The sequence below is a fragment of the Colletes gigas genome, unplaced genomic scaffold, assembly GCF_013123115.1.
Source record: "Colletes gigas isolate AHSC1104 unplaced genomic scaffold, ASM1312311v1 Colletes_gigas_Sc00018, whole genome shotgun sequence".
Taxonomy (NCBI): Eukaryota; Metazoa; Arthropoda; class Insecta; order Hymenoptera; family Colletidae; genus Colletes; species Colletes gigas.
The window spans coordinates 3,148,254-3,164,651 of NW_025106647.1; the positions used below are offsets into that span (position 1 = coordinate 3,148,254).

The 16,398-nt window shown below is 32.1% G+C and overlaps 2 protein-coding genes across 3 annotated transcripts in view; one reads left to right on the forward strand and one right to left on the reverse strand.

Annotated features, from left to right (window-relative positions):
* Window positions 1-15,639, reverse strand: part of LOC122400463 (HIV Tat-specific factor 1 homolog) — a 114,650-nt gene extending 99,011 nt beyond the window's left edge. The window contains exons 1-3 of the mRNA XM_043401950.1: window positions 15,499-15,639; window positions 14,564-14,914; window positions 14,080-14,433 (exon numbers count right to left, since the gene is read on the reverse strand). Coding sequence (XP_043257885.1) covers window positions 14,080-14,433; window positions 14,564-14,860 — 651 coding nt within the window. The 5' untranslated portion in view covers window positions 14,861-14,914; window positions 15,499-15,639. The remainder of the gene's footprint in view (window positions 1-14,079; window positions 14,434-14,563; window positions 14,915-15,498) is intronic.
* Window positions 383-13,609, forward strand: LOC122400468. 2 transcript variants are annotated; one of them, XM_043401954.1, is made up of 6 exons: window positions 383-635; window positions 769-843; window positions 9,466-9,741; window positions 10,358-10,594; window positions 10,755-10,971; window positions 12,004-13,609. In XM_043401954.1, the coding sequence occupies exons 1-6, from the start codon at window positions 599-601 to the stop codon at window positions 12,236-12,238; spliced, it is 1,077 nt and encodes a 358-aa protein (XP_043257889.1). In that variant the 5' UTR covers window positions 383-598; the 3' UTR covers window positions 12,239-13,609. The 2 variants fall into 2 exon arrangements, with proteins under 2 accessions (XP_043257889.1, XP_043257890.1); XM_043401955.1 differs by lacking the exon at window positions 769-843.
* Window positions 15,640-16,398: the final 759 nt, after the last annotated feature.

Here is a 16,398-nt window from a genome sequence, read left to right on the forward strand (position 1 = left end):
CCTTTCGTATATGCCGCTACGGCAAATAGAAGGACCACAACGTAATAAACATTCTCGTAAATACTACAAGCACCGTGGACTTCCGCAGCGAACTGAGAAACGCGGGATTCAATTTCCTTGCGGGAGGGCTCGCGAACGAAATTCTCGAAGAATCCTTCCGGTGTCGAGTGTCACGAATCCGCCGGTCGACAGAAGACGGTGTTTGACAAACGAAACGGGAACGAATGCACAGCTGGCTGGAAGGACCCTGAAAAATACCAGGAGATCGAGAAAGTATGCGACGGACGCAGGGGGAAGCGCGACTCCGGATCGAAAGCTCCGCTCCGCTCGTACCTTGACGACGAGGCGGAATGGAAGCAGCAGCTTCAGTCGCTCGCGAACCTCCACCGTGTAAGCGTCTCCCTGCGTTCCGAGCGGTGAACTTTCGCGCACAGCGTCGTCCACCAACGTGTAGATCGCGATCGACGGGTGTCGTTGATCGCGACACGGTCTCGATTCGTCCCGATGCAAAGGCCAAAGTGAAAACCGTGAACAAGGATGAGGACAATTCCGTGCATCGACCAATTCGGCGCGTAAATCGAGACTAAATTGGGAAACCATGCGGATGTGCTTGATTCTGATCCTTTGCGCCACAGGTAAAACAACGGTTCTCGACGTGTTAGTTTCAAAGTGAAAACGAGGGTGGCGATCCGGGTAGATGAAGAGATGAATCGAGAAATTTTTTAGGTTTCTTTTATTTTTTTAATTGGATCCAATTGGATTTTGCAGGCAGTGAAAAGGCGGAGGGAAAAAATGCTCGATGCTTGATTTCTTTCAGAGGGAAAGTAAATTCACCGGTAAAGTGTATGCACAAGGTGTAATTTGTGGAAGTCTTTTAAAACAATCTTTTGAAAAGGGCTGGGGGGGGGGGGTTGACATGGGAAAGAAAGCTAATTATCAAATTGTGTTGATGAAAGTGCTTATGAAAAAATTACTAAATTAGTTGAATTTAATAATTGCAAGTGTTCATACTATTTATACCGGATGGTGATTATTGAATTTTGTATTATATATTCGAAAGAAACTTGCTCTATTCAAATTGGTTTCTAAACAGATACATATCACCTTTCACGTTTGCGAAGTTGAGTCATTTGTCATGCGATTCTCTGGATGAAATTTGTAGATACCTAAGAATAGAAACTACTTCGAATGTTATGACAAATCACTTTCGAAGAAATTTTGTATTTTCTTCGCGGTGATAATTAACAATTAATAACAACGCAAGTGTGTTCCCCGCATGTTTCTGTTTTTCTATTTATTTTATTGAAATAAAATATTAAATAGTTTATTAAAATTCTCTCCCAGTGCAAGATGTAAGTCATTAAATGCCAAACGACGCGTTTACAAGTTGTGCATATCGATGGGTTACGCACTGCGTTAATTAGTACAGTAGAAATAAACATGACTAATGGTGGTCTTAAGAGGAACCAGGTGACTTGATAACACAATTAATGTTCCTTATCTTCATACTCGAATCATTCAAAGTATTATGAGGCAACAAATACGAAACGATGATATAATCAGTATCGTATTCGAAGGTTAAGAGTCAAACAATTAATTTTCCCATATAAAACTAAATGAATAATACCTTACAAAATAAAATCTATATACCGTCGTAAACATTTACAACATAAGATATATACTATTTAGTAACACATTACATAGCGAATGATAAATGAAAAATTAATTCTATAGAATATATTTAATACTCGTAAATGATATTTTTTTTGTAAAGAAATTTATTTTGAATGGCTTCGTGACAAACTGGGAAATGGTTTGTCTTACAAATTTTGAAATAAGAAAAGAAAAAACGTAATAACTCGTAATTAAATTTTGTGTAAGAAATTTCAAAAGATCTACCCATTTGTTTACGCTACGTTTCTTAATTAGCGTCATGTTAGAACGCGTGTGAGTCTTCGTAAAACAAACTGGAGAAATATTGCTCAACCGATACGCGAATCTCTCGGAATCCAAACTGATCACCTTCGTGAAATGAGAAACACAGAAAATTCGTGTTAAATATTATTTTTTTTTTTAATTCCTCGATTTTTTTTCTTCAAAATTGAAGAATTTATTTATCGATAGGCACCTATAGGATTGTAACATTTCTTGTTACATAACTTGACATAGGCCCAATAAAAAATAAGGCCACACATACTATTGAATACCTAGAAGTCCGAACTGAACTGAACAGATCGGCCATCTATTTTTGTTAGAAGGTACGTGAATCTGCACACAGAAGATCAGATACGATGGTATTGAATCACATCGCGAATGTATCACAAAAATAGAGCAACCGCCAAATTTTCATCATTAAAACCGTTCGACATTAAATTAACACAATTTTTGGAAAGCCTCGTTGACAACAATTGCACACGTTTGAGCACTGAGAACACTTTGTAAAATGAAATTCTGTAATTAAGCTTTCATACCGGGGAACTCGACTATTCTTTATGCCAGGCATATTTACATTTAATTTAAAAGTACAAATGTTCGGTTTCTTCCAATATTGCACGTTGCAAAATTAATTAACTTGGTCAGAAAATAACCAATACTAAATTTATATATTCTATAGGTACTAAGACGAATATTCTACATTTTTACATCCATTTAAAAAATATATGATTCAAATATTCTAATAAAATTCTAATGATATTTTCATGAAAATGGGCTATATTATTTATCTGTTTTGCTAATCGTTTGAGAAATTCATTCAAAGTTAAGTTATTTCAATTTTTAACAGAACATAAATTAATATTATTTGATGTGGGTAAAGTAATTTTTCAAAAAATTTATCCTTTGCATTTACTAAAAAATTACTATTTTTAACGATTGGAAGTGCAATGTAGTCAGATAAAATAACTTTTAAAACTTGGTAACGAACAGAATTTACTTTTGTGAATGAATTTTATTATCGTTTTGAAAAACGAAATATTTGTCGATGATAATATACACACCGCTGATAAAATATTAGAATTATTATGCAACCATTGCGTTCAGCAGATGTAACCTTGTATGTATCCTATCGATCTTTTGTGAATGAATGAAAGTAAAAATCGTAGGAAGATCTACACCCGCATTATTCATGAATGCACCATACACATGTATGCCCACGAATTGCGTACAACACTTGTAGCAACGAGATCTGAATAGAACCAGTTGTTATAATATTTGAATGCTAATTACCGATAGAGTAAATCAATTATCAAAGTTCACGAATTGTACATTCCTGGAAACACCTAATGCCAATATATGTAAAACCGGTTTCAAACTGTATTTCGCCGACGCGACACCGCATCGTAAATATTCGCAATATTAACAATAGACGAATGCTAACAGTACCGTATGGTATTTTAGAAATGCGATAAAATGCATCAAAAGTACTGTTAGCTGGGTAAATATGGCAGAAAATAACCAAATGGAAAACGGAACTGAATTTTCGGGATTACAAAATGGACGAATAAATATGAAATAATTCAGAATTTATTGTACTGTAAATAACATTTTTTTGAAGTCACAAAGAAAAGAATGATTACTGTTAAAAAAAATATATTATGTATGCAAAATTATGTAGTCATTTTTCATGATACAGAAAATCGTATTTTTCAATCAGTATTGTTAAAAGAATACAATATACAATTGCATTTATTTTAATTTCCTATACCGAAGATACCTCGTTCAAAGTAATATAATTTGTTAAAAATTAGTGTTAAAAGAATATGCAATGCATTTATTTTAATTTTCTATATCAAAGATGCCTTATTTAATATAATATTACACAAGAATATATCATATAACGATACTATTTATTACTTTATTTGAGTAGATAATTTTCTACTAATTTCAAGTAGAAAATTTCAAACACTACATTGAACAGTATTTGCAACATAAATATGTATTCTTAATAGACTATGAGCGTTAGAAACTTTGTATCGGTTATGCAATTTAAAAAACTGAATACTTGCAACGTCATGCGTTGAAGTTAAGCATTTCCAATGTGACCTAAAAATATGTATCGTTTATCTGTACGAGCAATTATTGGAAATAAACATGTACAGAATAGCACAATATTTAATTAAATGCATTAATAACGGAGCTATGATCTAAAACAATTACGTGGAGAACCACCCCGTGAAGGGAAACCTAAAATAAAGTTCGAAAGGAAGAATTTTTTAAACAAATAATATTTTAATTAATTAAAATCTCAGCATAATATCGAATGTAAAAACATCGTATCTTACAACGTCAAATTAAAATAAATTTTTTATAATACACCACGATCGATAAAATTCAATCAAGATTATTTAATCTTGCATTTTTAATAGACCAGAATCGGAAACAAGAATAAAATAACAAAATTACAATATAGTAATGAATGTGCATTGGGAAGAATATAAAGCAGGTCGTCGTAAATTTAAAGGAGTTGACGCCACGGAATTCGAATCGCGTACGCAAGAGCTTTTACGATAACGCAAATGAAACATTAAACCGCTGTAAGTTGCAACTCAGTTTAAAAGTAATGCTAGAACATGCTTTGAACTTTCAACGCGACGAACAAGCGATTTTAAACGGAACTGTAATGGAGCGCATACTTTCGTGACAATTAAAAACGGTGGCACAATTTTTCTCCAAGCAAAACGTAAGGTGTACGTATGAAATATTTTCAACGATCTTTGATCGAGAGTAACAATGCGATCGTGGAACGTATTAAATACGGAAGAAGAAATTTTAACAAAAAAGAAGTCTGCAGCACGTGACCCTGAGAAATATTTAATATAATTAAAATCGTCAACATAGGCGAAGGAAAATAATATCCGTATTAATATATCTTTTCTTTGAATAATTTTTAATGAATTACAGTATAGTCATTTTTAGTTACTCTTCCGAGTTTATATTTTCAACCTCGTATTTATTTATTTACTATTCATCGCATTTAGTTTTAATTTTTATTCTGATTTGCTCCGAAGGCAAAATGAGGAATTTAATTATTTCTAATTGTATTAATTACTTATGGGAAGTAGTCCAAATAATTTATAACTTATTTTAAAGTATCGGTACCGTTTCTTCTCTGACGATAAAGAAAAGTGAAGGATGTGGAATTGTCACCTTGCATTTCCGTCATGGCGATTACCATACACGCAGCGCCATTACGATCGATGCATAACTTTCTCAGATGGTATCATCCACGCTCCACGGAACGGACAACATCAAACGAATTAAATTAGGTTAGGAACACCCCACCATACGCAGAAGTTTAATTCGCATTAACGTTGGGTGTGAAAGCTGTAAAACCCTCACTTGAACCCCGATGCTACCGACCAGTCGGTTATTGAAAGCAATCGTCACAATGTCATTGTTATCATTATCGTCACACATTACGATTACCATTACATCACTATCGTTGTCCCTGCTGCTAATTATCGATAACTATCCTATCGGTAACTATACGCAATACATGAATTTATTACCAGTCACGATCTTACCAAGCAACGTGCAATGCTATGTCTACCTTTTATCTATTCCAATCAACAAAACGTTAGCTACGATTATTAATTATTTATATTATCGCTAATATAGTTCGAAGTATATTTCTAACGATATAGTACAGATTTGTTTCAAAGGAGTATTATTATTGCCACTATTTGGGAGTATATCTTAAAAACAGTTAATCTTGTTTTATTTCAATCAATCATTACTGTTCTATATCTGTGACTCTTCCTCTTACTCTTATCTGCGTCTTATTTATTTTCAAGAATTGAATAATTTGTTAATACAGCTCTGTGATGTTTTTTTCTCGAAAATTAGATAATGTAGATTGTTGTTATTATTATTAACAGATTTAATTATTAAAAGTTAGAATAGACTTCATTTCCTATATTTAATTCGAAAAGTAAGTGAAAAAGAACGTGTATCGCGTAATTACAGGGGGAAATTTTTCTCAAAAATTGAAATTAATTTTCTTTCATCGTATTCTATACGAGCTGCAACTAGTTGGCTCGCTTGCAGTTATGTCGCGCTCAACAATACGGGCGAATTAAAGCAGCCATCGTATATTTCTGTTTAAATAGATTGCTACGAAACTATTAATAAATACCAGAGACTATTAACCTTCTTAGCTGGTGATACCGCGTGTAAGAAAAATATACACTTTCGCGCGATGATCGGACACCAAGCGCCTGAACCGTGAAGAAATAAACTTTTTCGTCCAAGTGCCTAAACATCGATTTAAATTTCTCAAAGTAATATTGGTTCTGAAATATATTTGTAGGTTATTAAAGAAAACACTGTGAAAATGTTCTGAATACCTTGCAAAGTGTTACAAGGTGTTGTTTTAGATTTACTAAACAGTGCAATAAAATTCTCTGATAACCACCCTCTACGAGTCAGTTAATAAATATTTAATTGAAAGATTTTCAAAGTTTAAATATTTCTTAAATTATGAACGAGAAAGTCGTATTTCCTTACCAGATTAAAGGGTCAAGATCAATTCTAGAAATAAAAAGTTTAGAATAAGATATTTGTACTTGGATTCGTTAAAAAAATAATTTGATGAAACGAGTATAATTTTCATTTTTTCGTATGATGCAAATATCTTTCAGGTACACTTTATCCGAATCAGCCTTTTGAAAATTTGCAATTGCAATTTGGTCCAATTAATTAAATTATCCCTAAAATGTCCTGAGGAAACGTATACACCAACTGTAAAATAATGTTTAAACGTGTAATAAAAATGAATCGTTGTTACAAATTTTTAAACCACTACACTAATATTTTGTACGAACATTTCGTTCTGTTACCAATAAAATTTTTAATAAATATTCGCGTGGCTGAAAGACAAATAGTAAATTTTTGTTTTAATCCGACAAGAGTATAAATAATTATCGTACATGACGTTCCACTCTAAGGAATAAATTGATGGAGAATGTAATTTCATAAGAAGCTAGAGTAAAAAAGGGTACACCTAGAGTGAAAAATTTCCTAAGAAATAAATATTTTAATACAAATGCTCTCGGGGACGAAGGTTCGTAACCTGCACGAGAATTCGGGTTTTCACAATCCATCGACAGTTTTTTGTGGTCCACCGTTCGTTAAATTTATTTCATCTGCGTAATGCAACCATCTGCAATCGTTCATCCGCAAAGAACACACGGTTACATAATCTTCAAATCGCGTTCAAGGACGAGGGACACAAATGAATCCACTCGTAACGAACACAACGGAGATTTATCTAACCCGTGATCAGATATTTTACTCGGATTTCCTCCGATTGTGTCCATAAAAGAAGAGCCGCGAGACGAAAGAAATTATTGCATACAACGAACACGACCGTAACACTGAACTACTTCGCCTTAACGCGTATTACAGTAACGCGTGACGTAACAAATTTGCTATTGCATATTCCTACCTACATTCGCCCGTACAGTCGTAAAGTCGATTATGCATGGAAAATAATAACTATGCAAACGGGAAATATTTCTTGAATACTTTTAGTATTCAGTCGACATTTATACAGCAAAAGAAGCTTGTGCCAAAACATAAATGAAAAAACAAGATTAAAGAACTCTCAAAACGTTTTGCAAAACTGTTGAGTTTGTCTAGAATATTTTAACTTTATTATGAAAGCAAATGAATATTTATTAACAAAGAAATATTATTATTTGGAAACATAAACATTTTCTATTCTTAAAAGCAGTGAATTCGTTAACAAAGAAATATTATTATTTGGAAATATAAACAACATTTTCTAGTATCTCAAGTATTCGTTGGCAAAGGAATATTATTATTTGGAAACATAAATATTTTCAACGTAGAAGTGAACGTGGTCAGGAACCGTGACGATGAAATTTATTAGTAGTGATCAGCGAGATATGATCTTCGTATACGTGAAAAATTCTGCAATGAAATATTTACGCGCGGACAAATATTCTAACCGAAATCAATTATCGTATATTTTAAAAACTTAATGAAATTCTTTTGGGGAAACTGGCGATTTCAATGCAAAATAAAAACGACAGAAGCCTGTAAGAATTATGAGCAATAGTACGATACTTGTAGCTATTAATCACACTCCGCGTAATAGCACACGAAAAATATCTCGAGAGTCGAAATTAATCAGTGAAATGTTTTACGATTTCATCGTTCTTAAAAGTCTCGTTTTATCTTACACCCCGCCAAGAAATGCGAATAATAAACATTAAGTCTCGTCAGCAATTTTGTCGTCGTTTCAGAAAATATTTTTCATTTTCTAATAAATTTATTTTAAGTTTATTTTAAAGATTTATTGTATTGGTTGACGTGACATAATTGGATATCATAATGGAATCATATTTTATAGGCGAATCATTAATAGGACATAAATGTTCTAGCTTCCTCTCTGAAACGTTAACATTTATTAGAAAATGTAGGTCACCAAACCCATTTAACAATGTGGCAACATCATGACAGTTATGCATATTATGCACAATAAGGATGGAAATATTACAAAGGCAATTACGTAGATGACCCGTTGCTAATTGATTACTTTCATTCAAGAGTATCTATCCCTATGAAACTTGGAATTTGGACACCATTTTTTTTGACAACGTTTTATTAGCTAATAATTATTTTATAAATATTACCATAACCTGTTCATACGAGATATATCTATGAATCATATTGAACATCTGAAAATTATTAAATGTAAAATATCATATCGCCAAGTTCGAAAAAGTTAATAAAAAAAACTAGGTTTATCACGAGCCACCGATAAAGCTAGAAATATTTAATATATAATAATATTTATAAAACATCTCAGTAATTACTACTTTTAATATTGTATCGACAAGTACAAGTTTTATTTATGGTAACACAGACTGAACGACCGAAATGAACACATAAAATTTCAATTACAAACATTAATAAATTTTTTGTTGGCCTAGAATTATTTCTAATTTTTAGAAGCAGTACATACAAAATTTTTGGAGTGCAAAGGCTTAACAGTTTAAAACAATTTAAAGGATTCAAAACAAACTCAATAAAAGTAAAAATTAGTTATTATATTGTATATACATTCCTCTTGATGCTGAATAATTTTTGGAATGCAAAGACTTTTAACACTTTAAAACAAATTAGAAGATTCAAAGCAATTTCAATAAAAATAAAAATTAATTATTATATTGTATATACGCTCCCTTGATGCTGAATAATTTTTATTTAAATATAATTTTTTGAATGCAAAGGCTTAACAGTTTAAAACAATTTAAAAGACTGAAAGCAAATCTGAAAATAAAAATTAATTATTAGTTTGTGATTAGTAATTAGTAGTTATAAATTAATTTGTATTTAATACATTTTTGAATACAACAGTAATTTATAGTAATTAAATTAGATTGGTTCGCCTTGTCTATTAATTAATTTGAATAATTGTTAAGTTATGTGACTTTTCAGGCATATCTGCTGCCGTGGTACGACCTTATAATGTCAGTATTAGTTCACCAGTTGCGAACCAGTCGAGAATCGGCCGACAGAATGAAGCTATAAAACGTTTCGCCTGCCCCATCGGGTTCTTCCGATTGAAAAGATATTGCTATTATCTAAGCGCAGGCACGGCGCCCTGGAGGGACGCCCATTTTCACTGTAAAGACAGAAATGCCACCCTGGCAATTCTCGACAGAAATGGGAAAGACAGAATGCTGAGAAAATACTTGATGGGCGATCAATTTAGTGAGTAAAATTTCATTTGATACAAAAATTTCAATTATACATATAAACGCTATTTCTACAGTGAATCAAAGTCTTAAATATTTCAGTTCGTAAATATCAGGACACTCGATCCATTTCAAAGACAGATTCTACACAGAAAAACAACAACAAAAGTTGATATAAACAAGTGTCCTGTTTGACCTTGTTTTCAATGAAGCGTTCAAGAAGAAACTCGAAAATGAAGTCAAATAAAACACATGTTTACATCAACATTTATCATTGTTTTCTTGTGTAGAATTCATCTCTGAAGCGGAAAAATGTTGAAAACGTTTCAAAACTCGTGTCCCAATAGTTTAAAAAATTATATACCTATCTGAAACTACCGTGAATTTGAAATTTGAATTTCTTCTCCGCAACTACTTCGCTTTCTTGCTTCTTGGGAATTTGAAGAAATTCAACTTAAGAATATTAAAGTATACAAAGTGTATCGTAAGTAACTTTTCCTTTTAAGTTGAAACTGTAATTGACTGTGAGTAATTTGGAGTTGAGAATAATTCAAATGTAGAAAAAGTAACTGAATATATTTTTCACGATCTGAAAGAACATTTGCACGAATACATTTGAATCTATATTTCAGCGAAATTAGAGAGATGGATCGGTGGTATATACAACTGGCAAAAAATGGTATGGGAGTGGGGCGTGACCGGTGAAAAAATGGCTTTCCAAAATTTCGGTAAGCCTCAAACCAGCCGGTCGAACCAGCAGTATGCATGGCATTGCATTACGATCGATCCAACCCTAAAATATAAATGGAATCCACGAAGCTGCGTCGAACGAAAACATTTTGTTTGCGAAGTACCAGCAGGTCGTGTAGGTAAGAATCATGCCCAATTTCTCTAGATCGACACTCATGCCCAAGTGTGCAGCTTCAAATTACGGAAAACCTCGCGAGAAAATATTCGAGATGTAGAATTTTTAAAATATTCATAAAAAATAATAAAAAAAATGTAATACGAGCCTCGTTTCGAATCTAGCCAGAAGACGTAAGAAGACTACGGACGACCCGTTCGCGCCGCAAAACCAAAGATTAAAGCCCAGAAAGAAGGGCAAGAAATATACGAAAGAGCCGCGAAAACCAGGCAAACAGAACAAACAGAATAAGCAACGACCAGCATGGAGAAGACATTGGGCGGAACAAAATGCGAACGATTGGTCGCATGGTGTGAATATGGGTTCGAGGCCACCCTACAAGTAAGATTTCTCTCATTCTCGTGTACAAAAATCTGCCGCTTGCAAATAATTTCTTTCAAAAAATTTTCCTCATTAATTAAACTACCAACGTTTATTTAAATTCTTGCCGAAATCGTACTAGTTAATTTGGAAATTACTAGTACTAGTTTCTATGCACTTACTATTACGCGTTGAATCTTTTGTAAAAAAAAAAATTAATTGACCATAGGTCATTTTATAACATAAATGATGCAATTTAACAACTATATTCCTAAATCACACCTAATATTACACGTTGAATGGTGGTCACTGATGGCCTTGAAATTTGTATAAAATACTCAATTACACTACTGTCAAGAATGCTACAAAATAAGAAGTATATCCTTATATTACCAAATATTTTTATTTTTTTTTACTATTATTTTTAAAAAAGATCTCTAAACACGGAAAACTATTTTTTATAACAAAACCTAATAATACAGAAATAAAAATACAAAATACACAGGTTGTCTCGACCAAAAATTTCGTTTACATGCATTTGTAATAATACTTATCACTAAACTATAACAGCATTTATGATTGAAAAGCATTTTATTTTAACGTAAAGTTTTTAAATATATGTTATCGCTATTTATACAAAACTACAGAAAAGCTAATATATGTTTCACTCAATAATTGTAAACACGTAATGGGGATGAAATTCTTAACACATACTGTCACATTTCACATCAAGACTGACCCCCTCAAACATACTGAAATATTTCTTATAACTTCAACTACTAGCGAATTTAAAAGAACTCAAAGGGAAAGGGGGGGACCAATTTAAAAATTGAAGAACAATTAAGTCTAGAAATTATAAATAGAAACAGAAATACTGAAGGTTCGATAAATGTTCGTTCTTCATTGAATAAAGACATTAATTACAATTCAAAGTAATAGATAGGGGAGAATAAGACCTTATAGCCTTATAGACTCCAATTTTACCTAACGATTAATTATCCTTCCAATCTTATAAAATCATGCAATTAATGACACTTAAATGTCCTTCTACAGCAACAGAACGATGTATTCGAAGAATCGAATGCGACATCATCCGAACAGAACTCAACAACATTACCCTCAACGAAGGATCGAACAGATCCTGCCTCCAGGACAAGGATATCATGTTTTTCAGGGTGACGGACCTAATCAAGGCCCGCAAAGTTTAACGGATGTAAACAAGGTTTTATACCAATTCTCTGGCAAAATGAACGACATAGCGAGCGAAGAAGTCCTCCGAAAACCATGAAAAATTTATGTAACTCTTTATTTGATAGCTTTAAATATTAGCCTCCTGAAATCTATCTCGTTCGCCTACGTTTCGACCGTGTATAAATTTTGTAACGCAAGATATATTTTAAATACATTCTGTATTATTTGAAATAGCTTCTAAGTTTGGAGATTCGTGACTATTATTAGAAACTTTTATTTAACTTATCGAATAAAGAGTTAATCTTTAAGCATTTGTACGCGTTGCTTCCAACAGTTCGGATACCGTTTACATTATGTTGAAACCGAACACAGACTGAAATAATTTATTCATTTAATATCGGCGAAACACAGTCTCTCATGTTCCTCTGTCTGAATAGGTGTTAGATTCTTGACGATATTGTCTTAGTTAGCAACATTACCTCGAATCGGTAGATTAAGAATTTTAACATTGGTGTATCGTATAACGAAGAGTGTTCAAACTTCATCGAAAATTAATTTTTAGTATATCTTTTTATTTACGTGATTATTGTAATTCTCGAATCCGATTTTCGCTTATTGCTAAGTGTACGACATTCGAAGGCATTTATAAGAAGAAACACGATTCATGCAAAACGAAATTAAACGTGATTAAATTCTTTTTTAATGAATACCTTTGATTATTTAACGCGAACAAGTCTTTTGCAATGTTTGTTTCGCGTGATAAATAAATGTTTAGAATAACAGTGCAATCATTGTAGCACGTTGTATATCACAAATAGTCAAACTGCTAAAGAATCATTACTTGTATCTCGATTATACTTCAATTCTCACGTTATTTAAAAAAATAATATCTTTATATAGCATATTTCTCTGCCAATGAAAAAATGTATTGATTGCATATCAATATTACTCGAAAAATCAGAATTATATATATATATTCGAGGTCTACAAACGTTATTATTTAGTACGCGTTATTAATGTACCGACCAGTTTGAAGATTTTTATTTTTTATGTTTTAATTTAATGATATTGTGTAGATAAGTAAAATAGAATATAACTTTTTTACTACTAAACCGTTTCAGGATTCAAGTTAATGAAACTATGTTTTAATTGTAATCCAAATGTTTCTAAAATATTGTGCGATGTGCTTAAATATCGATATATATGTAGAAAATCGTACTCGAATTTATGTAGAAACTAATCTTGTATGTGTAATATGGTCTCAACGTAACAGAGGCTTTATCTACTATTAAATTGTATTGTATTAGGCAATACCAATCAGAAACGTTAATCAAGTAAACTTATTGACAGCACTGATTAATGAACTGTTTTGCACCATTTCGTTTGTAAATACGCTAATACAAAAATCATTTACACCTACATTCTGTATTTAACGACAATGTACATTACATCAATAAAAAGTATCTGACAACTCATTGCTATGAAAAATAACTCACTGAACTGTAATAATAAACGTATTATTTAAATGCAGACGTTTTTAAACAATTTTGAAAGCATTGAAAGTGTTACGAATATATTTACGAACAAACTGATAACGTAAATCGAGTTTAAAAATATTGTAAATTTCTTATAGCTTTCATGATAAATATAATTCAGATCTAATACTAAAATATTAAAAGCATTTTGTAAATCGATGTTTTATGACTGTATTATTCCGCGAGTCAAACATATTACGATATATCGAAACGATGTATCGATGTATCGACCGCGCGCAAATGTTATTTCGATTTGTTCGTTACCGAACATTTTATTTTACCATATTTTTATAAAAATTTTCTTAACTGATACAACTACAGATCAATTAATATTCTCAAAATGTAGTTCAGAATACTCTTACATTCTCTACAAAACAAACATTCTATAAAAATTGTCACCTACCTTTATATAAATGCAAAGTGCATCGCCCTTTGGTTGTCCATTCGAGTCTCTATACAATTTGATCTTGTCCTTTCCTTTTTCGTCTCGCGCTATGAGGCCACATTTGTTGAAAAGTTCGGAAAGCTCCTCGCGAGTGATATCCAATGGTAGACCGGACACATAAATAGCAGTGTTATGCGCTTCATCTACTTCAAACCAAGTTGGTGGCTCCTGTGCTTTTCGTTTAGCTTCCATCTTTTTCTTTTCTTTGTCAACCTTTGCTGTAGATTGGGATTCTACAGATTTTGTTTCTGTTGCACTCGAGTCTGTGAATCCATAACTCATCTGATATCTTGCCATGAAATCGTCGTCAACCTGAATCATAGTTGTTCATGGATACATAAAATTCTTGTTTATTGTACGCAACAATCTTATAAATTGAAAAATCTCACAAAATTTCTGACCAAAAAAGTAAATATCAGAGTGTATTAAGAACACACCTCACCTTAGGAAACCATGCATTTTTCTCTTTATCCCAAAAGTAGACACTGCCATCATTAGGGTCTGTATACGTATGGGTGTCATTTTCAAAACCAAATACTCCTTCTTGTGCCTTGTCTTGATCAGTATTTAAATCGTCTGCTTTTGTTTCTTCTTTTTCTTTCACTACCCATTCATTCTTCTCTTGATCAAACCTGTATGTTACATTGCTCGTAGGATCCTTGTATATATAAGACTGACCATCGAATTCATATTGTTTCATGGGGTCGTCAGGTTTTTCTGAGTCCTGACAATCAGCCATTTTAATTGTCAACAATATATCATTTGAAAACTGTTCTACTGCACTGTCCAGCACCTGTAACATATAATTATGAAGAAGTATTAGTAAAAGCTACAGATTAAATTTGAACTTTTGCCAATTACAAGTATTTTGGCACTTGTTGGCTTGGTAATATGTATGATGATCATAAACAATAACCACTTGTTATTTGATAACAATGATTCTTTAAATGATTGTTAATACTTAAAATACAGTATTAATGTGAAATAATCTATTCCTAACCTATAAATACTAACCTAATAATACACCATGTATCTCATAAAACAACGTTAATAGTATATCACATAGGACATGATATAACAAATTAGACAGTTAACATTAATTACGCTTCGGAAAGCGAATAATTACGAATTAAAAATGACAATATTAATCAAAGAATCACAAGTTATATACAAGTGAAAAATATATTACATACAACTACGATCTTTCTACTCTTAATTATTTGATACACGTAATAAAATATAATTTAATTAATTGAGCACTTAGTATCATAACGATTTTCCACGACGCATAAATGCGTCATTTTCGAATACACAAACGTTTGCATTATAGGTTAGATACGTTTCGCATGCGATAATCAGCATTACTAATAGACGTACCGTTTAAACTTTGAATAATATTATCCTATATTTAAGTAACACTTGGCAATTAATGTTAATGTGAAGATTTAAATTCTTATGATAGAATAACGAGCTATCATTTCCAAAATCTGACAGCAACACTATTAATCCGCACGCTGCAAACACGTTTGCGATACTGATGCGCTCTGTACGTCTTTCTAGAACCTCCTTTTACTCATGTGCCGATAAAACATACTTTAATCGATATATCTTTAAAACTACATATATATACAAGGACTAAATATGTTCTATGCTATATTTTTCTTTTATTTATTAGCGCAATATTAATAAAAAAGATTACTTTGTATAATTGAATAAAAACAAAACTGAACTTTTGTACCACGATAAGTTTCGAAATGTTTTTAATTACGGCTACGATTCACCCTCAAATTTGATTAATTTATGAAGATCGAGAAGAATGTGGTTCAATAAAAATTGTCTTAGTCAGTAATTCTTTACCGTTTTAAGAATTTCATGGCGATTTTTTAGTACTCGATATAACATTAATAGTATTTTTATTTACGTTTTATTCAAAAATATGAAACTAATACAAGAAACAATAATCATAAGATTGTTTCTCGTATTTATAGATCTTCTGAAACTAGTGATAATGATAAGTTTGAGCATATTAATCTACCCTAATTGTATTTATTAAATGTAAATAATAACTTGCTAATAACCTTTTCGACTCAAGTAGAATTTTTGCCAAACTTTCGTGCGTGCCTTATTGTTTTGTCGAGGTATGCGTTATCTGTGATTGGATGTCGCGAATGCACCGATGCAACGTCGCGATGAATATTGGATGTCACCCGGAAATAGTCGCACACGAAGGCACGCGCCGAACGACGCCAACATTGTTTTTAATTTTCACGCGAAACA